This window comes from Octopus sinensis, linkage group LG8, assembly GCF_006345805.1.
Source record: "Octopus sinensis linkage group LG8, ASM634580v1, whole genome shotgun sequence".
Lineage (NCBI taxonomy): Eukaryota > Metazoa > Mollusca > Cephalopoda > Octopoda > Octopodidae > Octopus > Octopus sinensis.
The window spans coordinates 31,906,932-31,932,170 of record NC_043004.1 but is presented as its reverse complement, the minus strand read 5'-3'; the positions used below and the strand labels follow the sequence as shown (position 1 = coordinate 31,932,170).

Below are 25,239 nucleotides of genomic sequence, written 5' to 3'. Positions count from 1 at the left end.
TCACTAAAAAAGATATCCAGAACTGTTGATGCTTGATGTTTATGAGTGACAGTGGTGTTTGGCAGAGATAACATTAACATGACCCCAGTGGAAGATCTCAGGCTGTTATTCCTAGAGTCAGTGTAGGTTTGGCATAAGATGTCGAGGTTGCAAATAGATGATGCTTTGATACAGAAGGTTGGGGAGGAATGAAGGCTGGCAACATCTGAATATGAGTGCATGTTGGATATGGTAACAAGTAGATCATCAATATATAAGAAAAAGAGCATAGAGGAGAAAACTTAACCTTGGGGTGAAGAGAACTTCAGTAGCACATGCAATAAGATCTGACAGGAAGCCACTGAGACAAGAGATGACAGATGGAACTGAAAGAGTAGCAGTTTTGATAGATTTGTGTGCCGCATACAGTTGACTGCTTTGCAGATGTTGAGTAAAATAAAACTCTTTTTTTTAGATAATTTCTTAATGCAAAGGATCCACTGGTGAGTGGCCATAAGAGGGAAATTCAAGGTGCTGGGATAAGTTGTCAATGGATTTCTCCATTAGCTTTGAGGTGATAGAAGTGCAGAAGTATGATTAATGGCAGGGTCAGAGTAATTGCTCTTCTTGGAAATGGGACAACATAGTTGTGGGTTTCCAAAGATCAGGATTTATCAGTGGAGAGAAAAACAGAGAGAAATATTGAAGTAATTGGTGTGTAGAGACTAACTCTGGTATACATTGTCTGAGTAAGGAAAGGAACATTTTCCTGGTCAGTGGCCTTATTGATTTCATACTTGGCATGAAGGTGTGTGGCAGTGGGACCTGATGGAGTGGGGAGGAGAATTACCTCATACGACCAATGTCAAGTTGAACGCAAAGTGGGCAGCAAAAGAAAGGATTATTAGGTTTGGGGAGTTCACTGAGTTCAATACGAAATATATGATGTAGTCTTACAAGAGTTGCTGTGTTGGCCATAAGGTATCCAATTTGTAGGTGTCAGTGATTTTCTATAAGTATTATAGATGTGTTGTCTGGAGTGAAACATTTGGAGGATTCAGAGCCATAATCTTGAGTGGGATGAAGAGAGAGAGAGAGAGAGAGGGGTACACATAAAAGAATGATTACAGTCAACTGCTTAAATTCTCCTGGCACTGACAAACCCATTACTACAGCCATCTTTTTCCAAAAATGTTACCAAGTCACAAGAGACAAAACACAGCCACTCCTCACTGTTCAAGCTTATTTGTCCTCCTCCCACTCTCTACATAATTCAGTCCACTAAGAATTATTCAATCATCAAGTATCTCTGCCACCCCTCCCTAACTGAACCATATAACAAAGTTGTTATCTTGATTCCTTTCCTATTCCAAAACCCACAATGTATTGTGTGTGTGTGTGTGTGTTCTATTTAAGCATGCATGGACTAGTTTCAATAGATTACCCAAAGGAAATCACTCTGTGTTAATGAATAGGAAGGCAATAGTAGTAAAGAAGTGTTGTGTAATGTCCATTGGACACAACACAGACATGTTATATATTCACAAATGCACATAGAAAATGTCAGCCAGTGTACCAAACTGTAAACTGCCATTAACTGAACAACAGACTCAGATGTGATAAAAGACAGATCAGTAAAACAACAACAAACAATTTAAGAACAAAGTTTTATTTAATGCAATCATTTAAAATTTTCTCCCCCTCCATGAAATTTTAAACGCTAAACATTATAATATGAAAAGAAACTAGCAAAAAAAAAAAAAAACACCCCATGTAAAATTGCAAGGACAGATTAAGTAAATAAAGAAATAAAAATAAATTAAAGATATTTGAGAAAAGAAAATATTAAGTGCAGACATCATTGGAAGAATCAGTGAAAGACAAGACGTGATTCCAATCTTCTGAGTCTGAAAGATTAGCTCTTTCATCTGTAATCTCAACAAAACCTCAGGTTTATTCACTTTGAACAAGGCATTCTGGCAAGGCCATAGGTTTGTGCCTCGATAGACAGTGAGGGGCGTGCATCCACCCACCCACTCATCTACAAGCAATCAGATTGTGGTTTGCAATCATTTGCTTAGTCATTCTACAGTTCGTCACTTGACTCTCGGCTGTCCTTATGTTCTGATTTTTTCTCCTCATCAAACTGTTCCTCAACGTTTTCGTTTGATGTCTGATTCTCCTCTTTTTCACTCAAGTCAGAAAGCCCTACAGTGTCCCTAGTGATGCAATCTGAAAAAGAAATAAAACATATTCACAGGAAATTATTTCATTTAGTCCAGTGAAACCCATGCAAAAATTACAACAGGGATGAAAATAATGCGAATGGTGATAAACCATAACGTTTACTCTTAAAACAAAGTATAGAAACAACTTCCAAAATTAACTTTTTTATGCAAAACATTGTTTTGTGGAGACAACACATATTTACAACTTTAAAGCAACAATATCATTTCTTTTGATATATTGCCACTAGTTTGTTGGTCAGCAATGTCAGCTGTCACCAACTACTTCTAATCTCCAGTCATGTGACTGTAAATGGGAAGCTGAAATTAAAATTTTAACTACATCATCATCATCATCGTCCGTTTTCCGTGCTAGCACGGGTTGGACGGTTTGACCGGGGTCTGGGAAGCCAGGGCTGTACCAGGCTGCAGTCTGATCTGGCAGTGTTTCTACAGCTGGATGTCCTTCCTAACGCCAACCACTCCGCGAGTGTAGTGGGTGCTTTTTACGTGCCACCTGCACAGGTGCCTGGCATCGGCCACGATCGGATGGTGCTTTTAACGTGCCACCGGCACGGAAGCCAGCCAAGGCAGCGCTGGCATAGGCCACGTTTGGATGGTGCTTTTTATGTGCCACCAGCACAAGCCAGTCGAGGCAGCGCTGGCAATGGCCATGTTCAGATGGTGCTTTTTATGTGCCACCGACATAGGTATCACAACTACTATTTCCATTGATATTTGTTTCGATGTTCGTGTACATGCACTTGACTCAACAGGTCTCCTCAAGCACAGCGAGACGTTCCGGGATCCAAGGTACTTTGAATGGGCAGGGGCTATGCGGAACTGGAGCCGGAAGCATCCCGGGTCTTTGTAGTCACAGCACATCTCCAGAGATCTCGGTCCTTCGCCATTGCCTCAGTGAGGCCCAACGCTCTGAGGTCATGTTTGACTACCTCATCCCATGTTTTCCTGGGTCTACCTCTCCCCCTGATTCCTTCAACTGTTTGGGAGCGGCACTTCTTCACACATCTCTCCTCATCCATCCGCAGTACATGACCATACCATCGCAAGCGTCGCTCTTGCACACCGCATCTGATGCTTCTTATGTCTAGCATTTCTCTCAGGTTGCTTACACTCTGTCATGCATTCACACTGACATTACACATCCAGCGGATCATGTTAGCTTCATTTCTTTCAAGTCTACGCATGTCCTCTGCAGTCACGGCCCATGTTTCACTACCATGAAGCATGGCAGTTCGCACACATGCATCATACAATCTACCTTTCACTCTGAGTGAGAGACCCTTTGTCGCCAGTAGGGGTAGGAGCTTTCTAAACTTTGCCCAGGCTATTCGTAATCTAGTGGTGACATTCTCTGAGCATCCACCTCCACTACTAACTTGGTCACCCAGGTAGCGGAAACTATCAGCTACTTCTAGTTTCTCCCCCTGGAGTGTGATGGAATCTGTTTTCTGAGTATTTGTGGTGTCTATTGTCCCTGTGCATCTGCCGCACATGAAAGCTATCTTATCAGTTAATTTCCCTTTGATGTTGCTGCACCTCTTATGCATCCATAGCTTACACTGGGTGCATCCTATGGAGTTTCTACCTACACCTTTCCTACAGATCGAGCAGGGCCACTTGCCCGATGGGGTGTGTGCTGAGTTTGCCTTTCTGCTTACTATAACTTTGGTCTTCGCTACATTTACTCTAAGGCCCTTTGATTCTAACCCTTGTTTCCACACCCGAAATTTCTTTTCTAGTTCTAGTAGTGATTCTGCTATGAGAGCCAGGTCATCAGCATAGAGGAGCTCCCAGGGGCAACCTGTTTTGAATTCTTCTGTTATTGCCTGGAGGACTATGATGAATAAAAGGGGACTGAGGGCTGAGCCTTGGTGTACACCTACTTCTACCCGGAATTCTTCACTATATTCGTTGCCAATCCTAACCTTGCTGACAGCCTCTCTGTATAGAGCCTGTACAGCCCTTATTAGCCATTCGTCAATCTCCAGTTTCCGCATCGACCACCAGATAAGGGATCGGGGAACCCTGTCAAAGGCTTTCTCCAAGTCCACAAAAGCTATGCAGAGGGGTTTATCTTTAGCTAGGTACTTCTCCTGCAGTTGTCGGACCAGGAATATAGCATCAGTGGCGCTTCTACCCGGCACAAAACCGAACTGCATCTCATCTAAGCAAATTCTCTCCCTAATGAGATGGGTTATGACCCTCTCTGTGACCTTCATCACCTGATCCAACAGTTTAATACCCCTGTAGTTATTTCTATCTAGAGCATCACCCTTACCCTTGTAGCAGTTGACTATGGTGCTGCTACGCCAGTCATTGGGTATGACTCCATGAACTAGATTATTTGAAACAAAGGCTGAAACAGACATACCACCAACAGCTAAAACACAGTAGCTATCTGTATCCCCACCTCCACACACCAATACATACCTATTTCTGATTATCAAAATATGAACAAACATTAATAACTGCCAACTCACTGAGGCAAGGTATACATCAGTAACTATAAGCACTTCTTTAAACATTGTGTGGTAAGAGTTGGCTAATTGCTGAGAAATATTGTCTTAATAAAAGATGAAGATATGTATGATATGGCACTTAAGTATCAGATTGAAACTAAAAGTTTAAGGCAGTGATCATGTATGGCCAAAACCACAATAATGCCCTAATAAAACTTAACTTCAGAGGTATACAAAGAGATAAAACAAACACATTGAGAACATAACTCACCTTTAACTGAATGATTGCAAGGAGAAATGGAGATGTGTTCTTGAGGGTTGTCATCAGAATCTACAGTAATAATGAAAAATGACTGTATCAAGATAGTTAAATAAAATGGTAGATTTGTACATATATATACCCAAATGTTAGCATGATTAATATAGAAAAATGTGTCTGAAACCATAACTTATATATCTAAATATTTTTCTTGTCTTAAAACAGGAGCAAGTCCCAGATGTAGAGGAGTATAATATAGTAAGATTGTATAATGTTTATGCTATTTTCATGAATATGTGTGGCCTAGTCATTAGGATGTTCACTTTATCATGAGGTAATGAGTTTGATTTCTGGACCAAGCAGCCTATTGTCTCCTTGAGCAAGACACTTCATTACATGTCACTTTTAGTCTACTCAACAATGAGTAACTAGCTAGGATGCTGATGCAGCCTGCACTCTCTCTCACCATTTTTCACATCTTGAATGTATCACAGAGTCATTGGCAAAGGTGCTGAGAAGATATCTGCTTGTGGTTATAGGAGAACCTAAAACAGTTTAGTGAAAGCATGGTGCATACTACACAAAGCCATATTCACCCACGGGTAGTGGTAGAGTACATTCTGCTGTTTTAAAGAGTACAATCAATGAAATCCTACTGAAATGATTTAGTCAAGAACTTATTGGGGGGAATTTGCCACCAGGGATAATTCAACAGCAAACCAATAAATCACTGACGAATGCTGTATATGGAGACAAACTAATTCATCCACAGTTTAGCTTGGCCATGACAAGTCAAGAACTTGCTATAGGGCTGAACTGTTCACACAGAAAGAAGGGAAAGCACAAATGATCTGAGACATTGAGCTCAGAACAGCCTGGTAGATCTGCCTCCCACCATAATTTTTCTTAATATTAATTTCATTTTGCCAGTATCAACTTTGCCTTTATCTTTTTTTGGTGGGGTGGAGGAATAGAATAAGAACCAGTTAACACTGGGATCAATGTACTTGACTCACACCCACCCCTGAAATTGCTGACAATGGACCAAAATTTGAAACTAAAATTGATTTAATTTCTGTCACATTTGTTTTAAATAAGAGATAAGCATTAGTTCTGAAAGTATTAGCATAGAAGTAGATTCATTTATGAACCAAAGTGTATTTAAGTAAATCCAATAACTCTAAAGCTCTACACAATTTCGTCTTTACCAATCCTTCCTTAGAAATGCTGTTCCTACAATGTATCACCTCTCACAATCTTCAAAGTTAACATTATCTAAACTGATCCCTTTATCTACCTATGCAAGAACCCCCACTCTGCTATTATGGACAGGATTCTTGTAACTGATGCAAGGAAAATCTGCAAATCCAATAAAACATTTACAAGAAGGAATAAAAAAATTTAAGAAATGATTAAATATTGATCCACAAACAGAAGCTAGAAGCAAAAGACAAAAATCAATGAAACTGAAAGTAGAGGAAATATTAAAATTTTGATGCAATTGCTAGTAACTTGAAGACTAACGAAGATATTGCAATATTTTATGTTAATTTCTGTTGTTATTTAATAGTAGAAAACATCTGAGTTTTGTCAGATAATGAAAAGACAGGGATAATCTTAATTCTAAACAATTTTCCCAGGAAGATCAGAGATGAAAATAAAGTGTTATGTTTATCCATATAACCACACACACACACTGAAACAGAATTTCTATTGTATTTATTTGTAAACAAAGGGCAATTACGAGAACAGAATTCAGAAGACACCCCATCTGGATGTTGTTGGAATTACAAATGTTTACTACTATTACATTTCTGCTACATCAACAAATGCTTCTTCTGTTGATCTGGGACAGACACACCACATTTTCTGTTAATTATACGATTTGCATGGCATTATTCCAGCATATGCCTTCAAGGCTAATAATAGCCAGGGTCACTACTCTTGACAGCAACACTGGAGCCATTACGGTGTATTTCCCAATTTCTGCTTAAAGTACAAAGCAACACTAAGAAGATATATGGATTCTCTGTTTGTGTCATCATCATCATCATCTAACATCTGTTTTCCATGCTGGCATGAGTTGGATGGTTTGATAGGAGCTGCAAGCCAAAAGACTGCACCAAGCTCTACTGTCTGCTTTGGCATATGGGACCAGCACTGATGAGGTCTGCTTTAGCATGGTTTTACAGGTGGATGTCCTTCCTAACACCAAGTACTTTATAGAATGGACTGGGTGCTTTTTTATGTGGTACCACCACCAGTGAGGAACATCACATAACTTGCAAGACAAAGATCCTTCAACTGAGAAGAAGTATTTTGAGAGGTGGTTTTGTTCCAGGTGATGAGAGGTTTAACTATGATAGAGGGACAGAAACAAGAGTCTTGCAGTAGAAACATGGTTATCCCAGTCTGAATGAGAGAGAGATGGTGATGTACCAAAATATACTCTCAAGGTACAAAGCTGTGAATATAAATGGAATGATAGAGGACTGCATGGGGTGCATGAGCAGGGAGTTCACAAAAGTGCAAAAAGAACGGGAGAGGAGGGTGCACAACTCATAGTACTAGTGCAAAATGCTACACTGCTTTCTGTCTGATGGTTTAGAGATTCTCCCAAATCTTCAGTGGACTGATAATAAATGGCAAGTTTCCACAGACTTCCATGTACCAGATTTCACTCACAAAGTAATTAGTCAATCCAAGATTACAATAAAGTACACTTGCTATGGCGCTACATAGTGGAGTTGAAACCAAAACCACATGATAGTGAGGTGAACTTTCTAGCCACTTGGCTATGCTTATGCCAGTGTCCTGAAGTTTCTTCTTCAAAATCATTCACTAAATTTATATACTAGTGTTACCAGTCACATAAGTAACTTTGGAAATAAACTTCTGCCATCATGGGTAATATCAGGAAATATGGCATACATATAATAATTGTTAATTTAAATTATCAAATATCTCGGTATTTATACAAGATGATGAAATGAATATTAATTTTCAAAAAAAGAGAATATTTACTACCTTAAAACAAATTTCTCATTTGAATAACTCCTCCCCTACGGTCATTTACTCCCTATCCTCTATTGCTATGATTCTTTTTTTCTCACTGTGTTTATGTAGTGTTTAACTTTTTGCCTGCCACCAAGCCTAGCATGTGTACCCATCCCATACCTCTTACGTTAATGTTAACTACATTTTTTTTCTTTTTGAACCCTGCCATTCTTTCTATACAATATAAAGAGTGACTGGAGAAATCAACCCACCAACCAAACAACATTAATATTGTATGCCAATATAAATGTTGTCTGGTTGGTGATTTCTTCCATAGAGGGAAGAAAGAATTACAAAAAAGCAAATTTACAGATATAAAAAGGTTCATTCAACTCAGAGCACATTCGCTCTTTCCTTCTCATTTTCCCCTAATTAATTATTTTTGCTATATTTCTCTAATACAACCAGATTTATAAAAATAACTTCATCCTCCACTCCACTCCCATACAAATATAATACACAATGAAGAAACACCTACTTTTTGTTGAACTACTGTTAATATGCAATATGATTATAATTCCTTAGCATTTTTTGCAGTAAATTAGATGCATGGCCTACATTTTTATTAAAACCGTTGCTTTAATAATAGACATATCACTTCCCAAGTGGCCACAACCTAGTTCAGGTCAAATACCAACATGTACAAACAATAGAAAGTCTGAAACTATATCTGAGACAAGTTGTTAAACTGAAGTCAGATCTGTCAATTTGTCTGTGCCCAGTAATAAAAAATTACTAATAAGGATGAAGCACACACGTATGTACATACACACACTTTTTTACATATACACAGCACACACGTGTACTTGCATATATCTATAGAGATATTTATATACAGGAAAAAAAAAAAAAAAAGCACCAACTAAAGCAAGCAAGCAAGTCAGTCAGTCAGTCATGAGAAACTCAACAGAAACAAAAGAATTTCATGCAGAAAAATCACATCAAACTATATCAAATTTTACACACAACATCATCCTTTGATGTCTGTTTCCATGCTGGCATGGGTTGGACAATATCAATGCAAAATTACAACACTAATAACAAGAACCAAACTATGTGATATTCTGAGAGAAGAAAAAAGTCCTATGTTTAAGTCAAGTGAAAATGATTTGCCAATGTATTTCATATTTAAGCACAAAGAAGACAGAAGCAACTAGTTATGATACAACATTGGAAATAAGACATTAAAACAATGCTCTCTGTGCATGTGTGGAAGTGAATGGGGAGAAAGTAATTCCTTCAAGTATTTTAATTTTTTTGGTTTAACAAATTTTTATACACATAACACAAAAAGAAGTTTTTCATGTCATTTTTATGAATAAGTAACATTTTTTTTACAAAGTTGCTTAACCCTTCTGTTACAATACACTGCTTTTGTTTTAAATTTATTTTAAAACTAACAACAAATTTAGTTAGTTTTTAGAACATAAATTAAAATGAAATTTTGATGTAAGGTTTTAAAATCTAATTCACTTTAAAACATGAAGTTTGTGTTACAGAGTAAGGGGCAATCTTAGGCAGATTGGTATCAAAAGGGTTTTAATTCATATAGATTCATTAAAAGTAGCACAACTCTTTATATAGAGTAAAGTGGACAAATTCACTCATGGGAATCAAATCATGTGTTTGCTTTAGACTGGATGGCTATGATAGCAATATACCAGAGAGACTTGCTGATTTTTAGCCATGAAATTTAGAGGCATCATCTTAAGTGAGAAAGGAATTTTGTTCCATTTTCATTTAAGCAACAACAAAAAAATGATTGATTTATTCTCAAATAACTCAATGCTTCAAAATGTGACCTAAAAACAGAGATTTATCTATATTTCATGATCATGTAATTTCAGTATAAGAAATGCCAGACTTAAAACAACAGCCTTATACTTTCCCATCAAAATTTTGATTGGTTATTGTAAAGGTTATAGTGATTAGTCCAATAGCTGAATACACTTCAAAACACAAAAACAACAAATTGATAATGCAATTTTAAATCTACCAATCATTCTACTGCTGATAATAACAATAAAAACAATGAAAGTAAAACAAAGATCACTCATTCTGAGGTTGAACATCGAGAGAGAATCATAAATTCATGAGTGAACATTAAATTAATGATATTATATATATATATATATATATATATATATATATATATATATAGACATCTCGAAAAAAATTACTTTTCTAAATATGAAAAAAAGTAGAACAAAGTTGTTATTTTAACACAAACACTATGTGTGTGTGTGAAAGTGATGCCTGCTGACATGAGAAGATAGCCACTGCAAAAGAAAACCAACACATAGGAAGCTGTATCTCAGGATTTTGGACATTACAGAACAAATGAGGCAAGATTAAGAAATGTTGTGAATGGTACTGTAGTTCTGTCCAACCAATGTCAGCAGGGAAAAACACACATGCAAACAGTGTAGTTAAGTTGAGCTGTGATTAACATAACAGACAACACTGAACCAGCAATGGAAATGAGGTTCCAAGACTGCTCACATAGTGAGTTTATTCAAAAGTTTAACATGGATCTGAATGTGGAACAGGTTAAAAAAGTTATTTCAGACAACAGAAAGAAAAGTAATAAACACCATTTACAGACAACAACAACATCTATAAAAAAAAAAGTGAGTTTCTATGGGGTGAAAACAGGAACAACTTGGTAAAGGAGAAGAGAAAAAAGAAACCAAAACAAAACAAGTTTGCTTCCTCCATCACAGAGATCATTTAGCCCCCTCCCACACCAGTTGTTGACATCAGCCACCCAGCCTCAGGATTGAGATGAGTCTCTAAAGACAAAAAAATAACCTATTTAAAAGGACCCACCGCCCTACTCAATACCTATACATACCAAGCACAAACAGAAAACTATATATATATATATATAAATATAAACATTTGGTACAATATTTCATCACAAATCTATGTCATCTTCTACACCTAACTTTTAGCTCTACCAAACCAAACTTTGGTATATGTGGTACACTATTGCAAATTACAATAAACAATTTATTTTATACATGTGTGTTGGTTGTGTTCTATGCATAATTACATGTGTGTGTGTATAGCTATACACAAACACATACATTTGTGAGTGTATATAAGAAAGAATAACAGAGAAAGAGATAGAGAGAGACTATGTTGAAAATAATTACCGTCAGATAAACAGCTGTCACGGCAACAGGAGATGTCATGGAATGACAATTCTGAAACAAAGTTAAATTGGTAACAGAATCGACAAAAACATTATCCCTTAATAGAGCGGAGAGATTTTTTGTTATATGTTGTTGTTTATCATTATATTATAAGCTGTTGTTTTTCCTTATTTATGAGTTTCTATTTATGCTGATTAATTTATTATTGGCTGATTTATGAGAGACCCATGCAAGGAATGAATTTAAAGACAGACTCTGGCTTTGCGTTAACCAATCAATGTTAAGAAGACATGGCTTAGACAGAAGTATCTCTTTGGGTGGCAGGGTTAAGACAGTCTACATTATTAAAAAAAAAAATAAAATTTGAAATTGATTTGCCTTTATGCAATTAATTACTGTTTGTATAATTTTTTAATAAACAGACTTAATTTTTTTATATTTTTCAAATGTATCTGAATATTACCTCATCAAAGGTACCCATATGAATATTTGCTGATGGAAGGGTTTTAAAAATTCCCAGACAAGACATGTCCTTTTGGTATCAAATCAACACTGCCAATAATCTACTTACTGTCTCTACTATATATGTGATAGTCTTCATATATACACTTACTACCACTTCTACTGTACATAAGTCTTTGTAGACCTACACCAACACTATTATTCTCTGAGGTCAATTGATCTGCTAGAAATCTCCTTTAAATCATATAACCATCTTTTTTTTTAAAAAAAAAGGAGGACACTGAATAATGTAGGGTACATTATCTAAAATCTCTCCATCCCCACAAAAAAGATGGCATGGTCAATACTGGAATATTTGTGATTATGCTAGAACAAAGTAAACCCAGGATATGTCTGGTTTAATAATTCTAATTTGGGTACAAAGCCACCCATTTGAAGTAGTGAAGTTAATCACATTAAGCCCAGTATTTGACTATTACTTTATTTTATAGATTTGAACTCAGAAAAGGGGATTTGAATTCAGCAAATAAAGAGTTGAAAGAAATGCCATGAATGATACTATCCACTTGCTGGCTTAGTCTGGTTTAATTATAAACACAATTTAGATCTATACTCCACAGTGTATAAAATTATGTACACTGGTATTTTACCCATTCTATATGGCATAGTGTCTACCCACAAGAATTTGTACACCTAGCTATGCATAGATTATGGCAGTGTTTCCCAATCACTTTTTATCTATGGAATCCCTTTGATTCCTATTTTACTTGGATGTACCCTCCGAGCCATTCAATGTTTAAAAAATCATATTTTTATAATTAAATATCATCAGGAATCGTTAAGAAAAAAAAAAATGTTAAAATATTTTGTACATTGTAGAAGCATAACCAATTTATAGCAGATAGATTTTAAAATTTTATTTGCACCTCATCTGAGAACCACTGGACTACAGCATAACAATGCAAATTACACATAACTTTTTAATGTTTAAACTGATAGAAGCTAATTATAATTCACAATATCATGAGGCCTTTAAAAGACAGCATTTTTTGCCAAGGGGCTCTATACAGCCAATTGTTGGTAGGGAACGGGGGTGTTCTTAATGTGAAAACTCCGCTAAGTCATGCATTTAAATTCATAGTAAACTTCCTATTTATAACCAAAATGCCATTTTGGCTGGTCTCATTCCTTGTGCAGCAATGCATGCAGAAAAAACAAACAAAAACATAAAACAACAACATATAACAAACAAAATACAAAAAATAAAACTGAATACACACAAACAAAAAAATAAACACCAAACTAATGCAATCTTTGGAGAAAAACAAAAAAGAAAACACCCAAAATGTTGGTAGTCCTCATGTTAATACCAGTTGACCTCAAAAGTATCTTGGTCCAAAACCTGTAGATAAAGAAATTAATACACACACACACACACACACATAGATATATATGTCATAAGATATATACATGCACACACTCATATATACATATGCTATACATTCATTTTTCCAGTCTAACATCTGTAAGGTAGATTTTGTTAAAACAATTGTTTTTACATGGTCAGTTGATACAACTGACACCTCTCACCTGTAATTCTTTCCTATTTTGACATGAACCTCACTCAAAACCTTTATGAAGTGGTTCCAAAGACTCAATTTTGGGTGACATGGTTAGGTATACAAACATTTTTTATTCCCATATTTCTGTTGAAATACACTTTGATTCAATGTATTTTTAAAATAATGAAGAATTTATTAAAATTTGCTGTTTCATTATGAAGCTGGTGTTTAGAACATAAATTAATGGGTTTAACGGAAGTCTTTGACATCATTTAAAACAAGGGGCGGTCTCAGGTGGATTAGCATAAAAAGGGTTAAATTTCTTTTAGAACCAGATGTCATCTAATACTACTGAAAGGGGATGTCTGTGTGCGTAATAGCCAACATTTTCAATTTGATTAATTTATATTTCTAAGACTGCAGTCTGACAGAAGGTAGCGCTGTTATATAAATGAGCTAGCCATCTTATTTATGTAATTTGAATGGTGGTCAGTACCACAAAATGACTAAAGGCTGAAAGTTGGTGATTTTAATAGAATGGCAGCAAAATGAGTAATAGTGAATTCCTGTTAAACCAAATGATTGAATACTGAATCCTTGAACCTGTTTCACTTGGAGAGTTTAAAATTGCTTTTGGAGTATTAACTTTTGCTCTAATAAACAAATGAGCTAATTGATCATAGTTATTTCAGTATGGATTACAACCTCAGTTATAGCAGAAAATGAATTTATATCCCTCAAGTTATTGTGTCTTCTTTTCAGGTAAAATGACATTATCATGACTGCCTCAGTGTCCCTGGCTGAAAATAAAAAGATAAGAACATCACTTCCACTTGTTCGCAGGTAAGTAGTTCATCATGGAAATGTCAGGTTTTATTTCAAAGTTCAGATATATGTCAGAATGCAACAATTCTCACAAAAACCTAAACTTGTAAAACTAATCAAGCAATATCAACCAAGAACAAATATTTTAAGCAAGCACTGCTAATTCTACTTGATAGAAAATGTAGTAAAATCTCACCAAATCAAACTCTACTATTTAAAAAAAAAATTATTTAAATAAAAAAAAACATTTGATAAGTCCAGAATACACTATGGCCTGAAAAGCAAAAATGAAAAAGCAAAAAACATTTAAAAGAAAAACCAAATCTTGTATTGATTCTTGTGAATGGAAAAGAACAGGATTATTTAAAGATTCCAGTCAACACTACACACACATGTAAACATACACATACACTTGTATGTATATTTCAAGGTGCTCTGTTTGTATAGATGGGTGTACCTGTTACCAATGTAACTCAGTACAACTTATTACATAGGTGGGTTGTCAGTGACAGCACTACTGCTACCACTCAGAAAAGAGTATTCTGAAGGATTGCTAAGTCCCAGTTGGACAAAAACAAAATCTCTTAGAAGCATGATGAAACAAGCTTAGTATTAACAACTTTCTAACAATATTGAGCAGGAACACAAAAAATATATTGACATGATAAACAAGTACACTAAAAGACCACTTTAGCAGTGATGGATCACCAATTGTTGCTGGAACATCTCAGAAAGGAGTAGATAGGACTCCATAGCTGTGGTGAGTCAATCTGTCTAACCCGCCTTACTGCATGTACTCAAAACTGTCTTCAATACATGACGCATAAAATCTTTTTTTCTTCTTCTGTTGTCCAAATTCTTTACATAATGTAACAAGGAGTAGATGAACATGGTTATACTCATCTATGTCCCAAGTTCTGATTCTGGTGTGTGATTAGTACCCACCACTGCTATAGTAGAAGGATGGCAGCATTAGTAGTTGACAGTATAAGTATCTTCCCCAGAGAAAGAGACTTGCACCATTGAGGTGGTATCCTAGCAATCAACTTTCCAGTGTCTGAATTAACAGGAAAAGCAGGCAAAATTAAGAAATATGAAAAGAATAACTAACCCATATGTGATGTCCGGTGTGGGTCTAACAGTGTCTGCTCAATTTCACGGTTTGCTTCCAGTTTGGAGCCAGGTTCAGCAATGGCGTGACCCAAATCAATCAAACGGTCATTCAAGTTGTCATCATCAGCTTCCTTGTAAAGGTACACACCATATTTCGTTGAAGACTTCACATCAATTCTCATCTCAAGCTGCTCACTGTCAGTAAATTCTTTAACAATGAAATAAGAAAGATATTTGGAATACGTAAGAGAGGATTAAGAAAAATAAGATAGAAAAAGGGTTGTGGTGGTCACATTAGATGCCATGCTGTTGGATGGAAGCATATTAATGATAAAAACTATCAAAGAAGTGTTGGTGAGTAAAGTGAGGGTTGGTAATGAGTATAGTGATGAATTCGGGGTACAAGTAGGGGTTCACCAAGGATCATTCTTCAGCCCCCTCTTGTTCATCATAATCCTCCAGGAAATAACAGAGGAGTTTAAGACAGACTTCTGGAAGTTCCTCTATGCTGGTGACCTTGTTCTCATAGCTGAAGCAGTTCCAGAACTAAAGAAATTTCAGGTGTGGGAGCAAGGTTTAGAATCAAAGGGCCTTACAGTTAATCTATCAAAAACCAAAGTCATAGCAAGTAGGAAAGCAGACAAATCACAAATCCCTGCAGGTAGAGAGCCCTACTTGATCTGTAGAAAAGGTGTAGGTAGAAACTCCATAAGATGTACCAGGTGTAGGCTATGGACACATAAGAGGTGTAGCAATATCAGAAGTAGGTTAACAGGGAAAATAGCTTTTGTGTGATAGGTGCACATGTACAATTAACATTAGAAATATGCAGGAAATAGACTCCATTAAATGCCAGAGGGGAAAGCTAGAAGTAGTTGATAGCTTCGTTATCTAAGTCAGTAGCAGGGGTGGATGATCCAAGAGCATAGCTGCTAGAATAAGAATAAGTTGGGCAAAGTTCAGAGAGCTCCTAGCTCTGTTGGTAATTTAGGGCCTCTTTCTCAGAGTGAAAGGCAGATTGTATGATGCCTGTGTACAAACAGCAATATTACACAGCAGTGAAACATGGGCTGTAACAGCTGTGGACATGCGTAAGCTTGAAAGAAATAAAGCCAGTATGCTTCGCTGGATGTGTAATGTCAGTGTGCATGTATGGCAGGGTGTAGGTGTCTTGAGAAAAGCTGGGCATAAGAGGCAACTGCATAGGTATGGTCATGTGATTCATATGGATGTGGACAGTTGTGTGAAGAAGTGTCGATGTTTACCAGTGGAAGGAAGCTGTGGAAAAGGTAGACCCAGGAAGACATGGGATGAAGTGGTGAAGCATGATCTTTAAACGTTGGGCCTCACGGAGGCAATGGCTAGTGACTGAGACCTTTGGCGATATGCCCTGCTTGAAAGACCTGTCAAGTCAAGTGAAATCATAGCTGTGGTTATTGTCAGTGTCATGTGAGTGGCACCCATGCTGGTGGCATGTAAAAAGCATCTTCTGAGCGTTGGACCTCATGGAGGCAATATGGCTGATGCTGGCATTGCATAACTAGCACCCATGCCAGTGGAACATAAAAGACCCCTTCCAAGCGCTGGACATCATGGTGGCAATGACAAGTAACCAAGACCTTTGGCAATATGCCATGCTTGAAAAGACCCATCAAACCAGGTTTGATATGTACGTACGTATGTGTAGATGTATATATGTGTGTGTGTGTGTAAATATATATATGTATGCATGTAAAAAAAAAAAGATAAATAGAATAATATAAAGCAAGTTTGAATTTTAACCATTGTCCCTGAAAAGAGTGTCATATATATATGTATGTGTGTGTGTGTATGTATGTAGAGATGGATGAGCGTATATGTGTGTATACTTTAAGATTATACGTATATTTGTGAGTATGTGTAAGTGTCTATATGATTGTGTGTACTTGTATATATGTATAAGGTTATATGAGCATCTTTGTATCTTAGACGTATCCATTCACTGTTAGCCGGAGGTGAGAAGGATAAACGCACACACACACGTGTGTGTGTGTCTATATAAATGTATATATGTGTGTATATATACAACCTTCAACAAGGTAACAGTCATATATACAACTTGAACTGACACATATCATTACATAAACATACGTTCACATGTACACACACACAGACACGTCTACACACTCTCCTAAATACTCACATACATACGTAAGTACATACATACATGCGTATAGGCATGCACACATACATATATACATACAAACATGAATACATACATACACACACACATATTACATATATATATCATGAACTAACAGTTACTTTCTCAGATGCAGCACGGAATTTTGTTAGTGAACAGGTCGCAGTCTCAAAACGACGAAAATATTTTGACAAATTAAATTTAAATGTTGAAGTGAATCTAACGGTTTTGTGTGTTTCTTAAATGGCTTATAAACACCTTCCATGCTGCAATTGTTATATATATATATATTCACACACTGTAATCATCATTTTAACATCTACTTTTCCACATTTGCATCATCAACTCTTACCTGCTTCCAAGCAATACTTGGACGTTTTCACAGAAGATTGGAAGCAAACAGCACTATTTTTAAGACAGTGAGGCTCATTTACAACTGTCACATGATGTCAAGACAAGGGGACACAACACACATGCTATTGCTTCTTACTATTTCCATCTACCAAACTCACTCACCAAGACTGGTTAGCCCAGGGCTATATTAAAAGACACTTTTCCAAAATGCCACTGAGTGGGACTGAACTCAAAATTAGTGGTTGGGAATCAATCTTCTTAACCAACTCTGCCACATTATATAAAATATATTTTGAACTAGCAACAAATTGTATGAAAAGAGATTAGTAACAGAAAGTGCACAGCCATACATTTGTTTTAGATGTTGGTAACTAAAATTCACTCAAATACTTATAACAAAATAATATTGTAATCTGCTCGAAGCATTGTAGTGTGTAAACTAAGTAAATATTTTTAAGACTATTAACCCTTTAACATTCAGATTACTCAGTCAAATGTAATGCTTATTTATTTACATTTTCTTTATCATGAATTATCCTATAGCTTAGAGATTTCAATGATGTGATTGTTTATTTTATCCAACAATGTATTTTACCCTACAATATCATTTTTAGAATGACATTGTAGAGTAGGTGTGAGAAGCTGGATTTGGCCATTTGGAACATCAGGACAATATTTGGGCTGGATATAACCTTTTGAAATGCTAAAGAGTTAAGCAATGTATATTTCAAAAAAGCTTCTCTTTATTCATCATCAGTTAGTATCTGCTTTCCATGCTGGCATGGGTTAGATGGTTTGACTGAAAGTGGTAAGCTGGTGACCTGCAACAGGTTCCAGTCTGATTTTACATGGTTTCTACAGCTGGATGCCCTTTCTAATGCCAACCACTCCAAGAGTGGCTTTTATGTGCCACTGCCACAGATGCCAGTTACATAACACCAGCATCAGTCATAGCTATGCTTTCACTTGGCTTGAGTCTTTTCAAGCACAGCATACTGCCAAAGGTCTTGCTCACTTATCATTGCCTCTGTGAGGCTCAATGTTCAACGGGTGCTTTTTGTGTGTTACCGGCACAGGTCCCTGTTACATGACACTAGCATTGGCCATGACTATGGTTTCACATGGCTTAACAGGTTTTCTCAAGCATGGCATACACACATACATATATATATGACACTCTTTTCAGGGACAATGGTTAAAATTCAAACTTGCTTTATATTATTCTATTTATCACTGCCTCTGTTAGGCCCAACGATCGAAGATCATGCTTTACCACCTTGTCCCATGTCTTCCTTGGTTTACCTCTTCCTCAGGTTCCCTCTACAGTTAGGGTCAGGGTTAGAGATTGGCACCTCTTTACACCACTGTCCTCAGTTGTGTAAAACTAGGCCATATTCATCACATGGCCTAGTGGTTAGAGCAGCGGACTCACGGTCGAGGGATCGCAGGTTCGACTCTCAGACTGGGTGATGTGTGTGTTTATGAGCGAAACACCTAAGTTCCATGCGGCTCCAGCAGAAGGTAATGACGAAATTCTTTCGCCACAACTTTCTCTCACTCTTTCCTCCTGCATCTTGCAGCTCACCTGCAACGGACTGGTGTCCTGTCCAGGTGAGGAACCTATACGCTAAAAAAGTATGCGGGTTACGAGTTCAAACCTTACTGAAGACACTGCTTGTCCCAGTTTGCCCAACCGTACAATAATGAAAGAAGAAAAAAGAAAAAAAATGTTTCTGAAAATATTTTTGCTTTAAAATAAAATTGTGTGATAGTAAGATAGCTACCTTTAAAGATTTCAAATGCTGTGGTGCTCCAAGAACTGTTTAAGGGTAGAACATCAACTAAGAAGCAGTGGATAGACATTGCAGGTGGTTTGTACAAGGATGGAGGACATTTTCTCAGTACTGATTTTTCCATACATAATTCTTTACCGATGTCTACAAAAAACACCTGAAACAAAGATTTCAAGAAAATCAAGGCAAGACAGATATATGCAATCACTCTTCAATGCAGTTTATTTTTAATTTAAATACTAAGAGTTGTCCCCACTGTTCCTGTTGACCATAGTAACGTATATTAGAATTTCTAGGTTTATTTACATTAAGTATGGTATAGCATCTAATTAACTCATTGCTCAATAGTGAGATGGTGACATAATAAAACCTACAATAACACTTACACCTATATGGAACCTTGAGTGTCTTTTATCACATACAATATTTTGTATTTGGCATATGGAAACTATATGTGTATATACATACACACATCACTTATGTCCAGTTTTCTGTTTGTACAGGTCAAATGGCATTTGTTGAGGTAAATTTTCTATGAACAGATACCCAGATACCCTTTTTGTAGCCAACCATCACCTGTTTTCCAAAATAATATTTCCCTATGGCCAGATATGTTTTCAAACAGACTGGAAATGAAGGACACCTTTATAAAGCAGTGACTAACTTACAATCTCATAAAATGTCAAGACAAGGAGACTCAAACACACAACAGACTTCTTTCAACTTCATCCACCAAATCCACTGACAAGGACTTGGTTGACTTAGGGTTTTAGTAGAAGACACTTGCCAAAGGTGCCAACAACGGGATGGTTAAGAAGTACACTTTCCAGTCATGTGGTTTTAGTCTGGATTCAATCCCACTGCATGGTACCTTGAACAAATGTCTTCCAATGCAGCCCCAGGCTGGCCAAAGCCTGGTGAATGGATTTTGGTAGGGATACACTGAAGGAAGTCTATTGTGTATGTGTATATATATATATGGGGGGGGGGCATATGTCTGTCTAATGATAGTTACAAATAATAATTACTAATGAGCATCTTATTTCTTTATTGCCCACACAGGGCTAAACACAGAGGGGACAAACAAGGACAAAAGGATGAAGTTAATTACATCGACTCCAGTGCGTAACTGGTACTTAATTTATCGACCTTGAAAGGATGAAAGGCAAAGTCGGCCTCAGCGGAATTTGAACTCAGAACGTAAAGATAGATGAAATACCGCTAAGCGTTTTGGCCGGCCTGCTAACGTTTCTGCCAGCTTGCCTCCTAATGAGCATCTTGTCATACACAATATATTACATTGTGTGTGTATGTGGTTAAAAGTGTAATTAAAAAGGAATTATATATCACACTTACAGGTTCCAGCTGGCCTTATGCTGAGGCATCAACATCAAACAATATTAGAGTTAGAACTACTTGAAGAAGAAAAAAAAAAACAGTTCTAACAATCAAAGAAACAGAATATCAAGCCAGATGGGTTTCATCAGCATTGGTGTAGTCAGAAACACAATATAAAGAGTTTCCATGCAGGAAACCAAAGCCAGGCCTCTAAGACAAAAGTCAGAAATACTGAGCACTACTCATAAAAGTATAAATACCACCTCAACCTCATGGCAATTATATGGGTATGCACACAACCTGAGTTTATAACATGCATGGGCAACCTGAGGCCCTCAACGAGTTTTTAGGTTACTAATTTCATACTAAGACAAATAAAATTAAGAATAACTACAGAAAATTCAGTGTAACATGGGCAATATTTCATGCATCTATGTTTTACCATGTGGCCCTCTCCCACTTGGAAATGGTACAATGCGGCCCCCAGTTGAGGAAAAGTTGCCCATCCCTGGTTTATAATAATATCAAGTACATGTGATGTTTTTCTGGACAAGTATCAAAGTTACACTCCCAGATGATTTGTTACCTATTTCTTACAGTTAGGTCAACCGACATAAAGTAAAAGATTCTACAATGGAAGAATAGTACAATACCAGTAGATTTAGCTCCTTCATAACTAGATTTCTAATAACTACATTACTTGGACTTCAATTAATACATTTAAAAATTTATTAAAATATATCTGGACTTATATTTGTTAGCTTTACATCCGTTTTACCATGCTAGCATGGGTCTGATGAATACATATTTTGGGCTTTGTTTTACAACCAGATGCCTTTCTGTCACTAATCCTTACCTGTTCTTCAAATAAGGCAGTGCTCATTCAACTTGTCTTTGAAAGTACAAAGCTAGATGATGATTTATTAACAAGGAATGGCAACAAATGAAACTGATTTTAATTTCTCTGACTCCACAGACTTTATTGTCATTGTTTGAATCTGCTGTCCTCCTTAATAGGGCCAAGTCTCACGCACACATGACATTTTTTGTCATGGATTCAGCAGTTAGATACTGTTCCACTCTTCAACCATTTCATAGAGTTTGCAATTTTATCGAGACACCATCATAAAGATGACCAACTCCCAGCAAGAGTAAAGAGTCTTCTCTATCCAGTGTTGTCTCAGCTCAAGAATGATGAAGAGCAAATATAGTGATGTGATGGAAGACTGTGTGAGAAAGAGAGTAATGTGAAAGTATTCAGCTGTCAACAGCTACATAGAATGCAGTAGAAAAACCTACCACTCGTTTCAATGCATATTAATTAGTGTAATTAGGCAGACAGTAATGATGACTTCATGTAGCAAATGTTTGACTTTTTTCCCCAGTTTCTACCATGGTTTGGAACAGTGCACACCATGGTTTGGAACAGTGCACATCATGTATTTGCTGTTAGAACATTTTTCAACCTGTAATATTGGGTGGATTTTTTGCCACACCCAGTACTTTGCATAAAGTAGTTCATGATAGAGAGATCATTCAATTGAAAGAGCCATACTTTAAGCCTTAATATCAGCTCACTCACCTACAGATGCCTCATCTTAAAGAGTTTAAGTCTTCTTCAAAGTCTCATTACAACATCAAATATGAAATTCCAGTAGTGCTGCATTTACTGTATCAGGCTAAAACCTAGAGCCTCAAAATAGGTCTTTTAGGAGTGTCCTCACGAGTGAAATAGTCTTCAGTCACTTTTCATCTAAAGCCAGCATTGGGTTCCAATTCATCAACAAAGGTATAATATATACCAATACATAAAGTTACTAATATTAATCTAAGTGTTTCTAATATCTTAACTATATACTGAAAATTAACCAAAACTTAAGCAGTCAATTTATTAGATTTAACCACAGAGGTTGGTGACATCAAGGAATCATTCAATTAAAAAATATACAGAAGTAAAACAAAACAATAAAGAAAAAAGCGAAATTGACTTACATTTATTGCATTGTTATCATTAGATTTAATAATTCCTCGTTGCCATGAATTTTCAATTTCTGCAAGACATGGTAATCCAATTATATCATCCATATCAGAGAAAGGCTCTAGTGTATCTACACAGTCTTTCATTGCAATGGACAATTGCAAATAGTCATCAGAATCATCTGAAGGGGTCACATAAAAGTCATCTGGTGCAATGAAATTCAATAATCTAACTTTGATACGGTTGCTGATCTCCATGTTCCAATCAAGGAATGACAATAGAGGGTCTCCTGCCATATCACCTAAAGATGGCTTCAGATTAAATGTCTGGCAATCCTCGAATGGATTCAAAGTATTTTCTGTTTTAGAATCAGAACAAGGGACAGTGTCTTTGGGTTTTATCAAGCAGTTTGACACGAGACTAGTACTTAAACCTTGATCTAATTCTTCCCATTCACTAGGATTGCAATCAAATACATCCAATGAACGATTTGTTTCAATTTCAGCAGGAAGGTCATTTTCAGCATGATGGTTTGTGGAAGACTCTGCTGTTTTACCTTCATCAATGAAAGCAGTGGTTTGAATTTGGGAAGAACTAATTACGTTGCTGTTGAAATCACTGTTGTCTGTCATATTGACATCTGGAAGGTTCTCTTTGGTAAACTTTGAACTGATTCTTTCATTGAGATCATTTTCATTTTGATCAGCTGGACAGTTTTCAGAGGCCGTAATGACCACATTTTGGTCATCAGGGAATTGTTTGGTTATTGTGGTGTCATCTTGGAATGCTGGGTTGTCATTACTCTTCTTCATGCTTTCACTGTTGTCAGTGCTTGAATTCTCTAGATTACATCTGTCAGGATTAATTGAAGAGTTTGGAATGTCAAAGTCATCAAAAGTATCTTGGTAGACATCCAAATCAGAATCTTCATTTTCTGTCATTTTCACAGCTGTACGCTGAAGGGTTGATTCAGTTTCTTGGGTCACAGACATGACTGCTTCAACTTCAGAGGACACAGATGTAACTGCTTCACCTTCAGGGGATATAGGCGTGACTGCTTCAGTTTCTGGAGGCATAGATGTAACTGCTTGCGTTTCTGGGGACATAGATGTAACGGCTTCAGTTTCTGGGGACATAGATGTAACGGCTTCAGTTTCTGGGGACATAGATGTAACGGCTTCAGTTTCTGGAGGTATAGATGTAACTGCTTCAGTTTCTGGGGACATAGATGTAACTGCTTCAGTTTTGGGGGACATAGATGTAACTGCTTCAGTTTCTGGGGACATAGATGTAACCGCTTCAGTTTCTGGGGACAAAGATGTAACCGCTTCAGTTTCTGGAGACATAGATGTAACTGCTTCAATTTCTGGAGACATAGATGTAACTGCTTCAGTTTCTGGGGACATATATGCATTTGATTCAGTTTCTGAGGGCTCAGCATCAAGAGAGGAAGATCTTGTGATTCATCATCGCCTGGAGAATCAGTATCTTGTGATTTGTTGTCTGTTACTGGATGATTTGCTGACTGAAGATCTGAATTACTTTCTCCACATTCACTAAACATTTGTGCTGTGAGGCCTGAGGCCATGTCACACTCAATCAGAATTTCTTGAAGAAGTTTGTCATTACCATCTTTTAAGTTGACCATATAAACACTGTTAGCCATTTCAGCCAGAACTGACATGGTAAACACCTTTTCAGAAACAATCTCTTCAAAACCAGTACACATATCTTCATCCCAGTAACTGTCACCTTTTGGAGATACGTCAGCTAAACTACAGTGCAAAGCCTGTTTTGGGAGAATCATGAAGCATTCTGGAATTGGTATCAACTCAGTGATCATTACTGACTCAATATTACCATAATCACAGAAAATCACCTCTACAGATGATGAGGCAACATTGACTGAGACAACCTCAGCTCGATAAAGAGCACCATCTTCACTGTATTTGGCAAGGCATGGTAATCCTACATAGATCTCTGCAGTTGGGATGATATCATCATCTTGGTAAATCTGCAACTGATTCATTAAGCTATCAAGACCATAGGAATCAGATGACTGGCACCAGAAATCTTGAGGATTCGTTGTGAAACAAACTTTAACTTCCATAGTGAAGCCTGAATTATAGGTTGGTTCTAAATACCTACAAAGTAAAACAAACAGAAATTACTGAACTATTAAAACAATTACATTGAAAAACATCTGAAAAAGTCACCACACACAAGTCTATTTTCCTGAATCACCAGAGAGACTGAGGGCAAACTTTCAGTTACTTAGAACAAGAAAATTGGAACATATGATCTACTGAAAATCTATTCACATCAAAATATTTACAGAAGACAGTAAAAATGAAGTTAAGGGAATTTGTCATATTTTGGTAAATGTTCCAATAACCATTTGATATTATACTAGCAGTATCGCCCGGCGTTGCTCGGGTTTGTAAGGGAAATAACTATATAAGCATTTTTAG

The 25,239-nt window shown here is 36.8% G+C and overlaps 2 protein-coding genes and 1 long non-coding RNA gene across 7 annotated transcripts in view; all 3 read right to left on the bottom strand.

Moving 5' to 3' along the window:
* Positions 1–1,866: 1,866 nt before the first annotated feature.
* LOC115215147 lies at positions 1,867–23,742 on the bottom strand. Its single transcript, XM_029784319.2, has 5 exons — positions 22,783–23,742; positions 19,444–19,609; positions 15,122–15,331; positions 4,959–5,018; positions 1,867–2,211 (listed from the first exon to the last, which is right to left on the bottom strand). The coding sequence occupies exons 1-5, from the start codon at positions 23,707–23,709 to the stop codon at positions 2,066–2,068; spliced, it is 1,509 nt and encodes a 502-aa protein (XP_029640179.1). The 5' UTR covers positions 23,710–23,742; the 3' UTR covers positions 1,867–2,065.
* Positions 6,150–8,827, bottom strand: LOC118764525. Its single transcript, XR_005000335.1, has 2 exons — positions 6,691–8,827; positions 6,150–6,642 (listed from the first exon to the last, which is right to left on the bottom strand). It is a non-coding gene; the product is annotated as an uncharacterized LOC118764525 (long non-coding RNA).
* Positions 23,637–25,239, bottom strand: part of LOC115215146 (tudor domain-containing 6-like) — a 40,308-nt gene continuing 38,705 nt past the window's right edge. The window contains exons 7-8 of one of the 5 annotated variants that reach the window (XM_036505327.1): positions 23,791–24,912; positions 23,637–23,760 (exon numbers count right to left, since the gene is read on the bottom strand). In XM_036505327.1, the coding sequence (XP_036361220.1) occupies positions 23,751–23,760; positions 23,791–24,912 (1,132 nt within the window). In that variant the 3' untranslated portion in view covers positions 23,637–23,750. Of the gene's footprint in view, positions 24,913–25,239 lie in introns of all 5 variants that reach the window. The other 4 variants (XM_036505329.1, XM_036505328.1, XM_036505330.1 and 1 more) reach the window with 4 other exon arrangements.

Coding starts and splice junctions, on each gene's coding strand:
- LOC115215147 (XM_029784319.2), bottom strand. CDS start 23,709: ATGACAGAAAATGAAGATTCTGATTTGGATGTCTACCAAGATACTTTT. Junction 19,610..22,782: donor ATGATAACAATGCAATAAAT/GTAAGTCAATTT, acceptor TCTTTGTTTCAG/GTGTTTTTTGTAGACATCGG. Junction 5,019..15,121: donor ACACCGGACATCACATATGG/GTTAGTTATTCT, acceptor TTATTACTGTAG/ATTCTGATGACAACCCTCAA.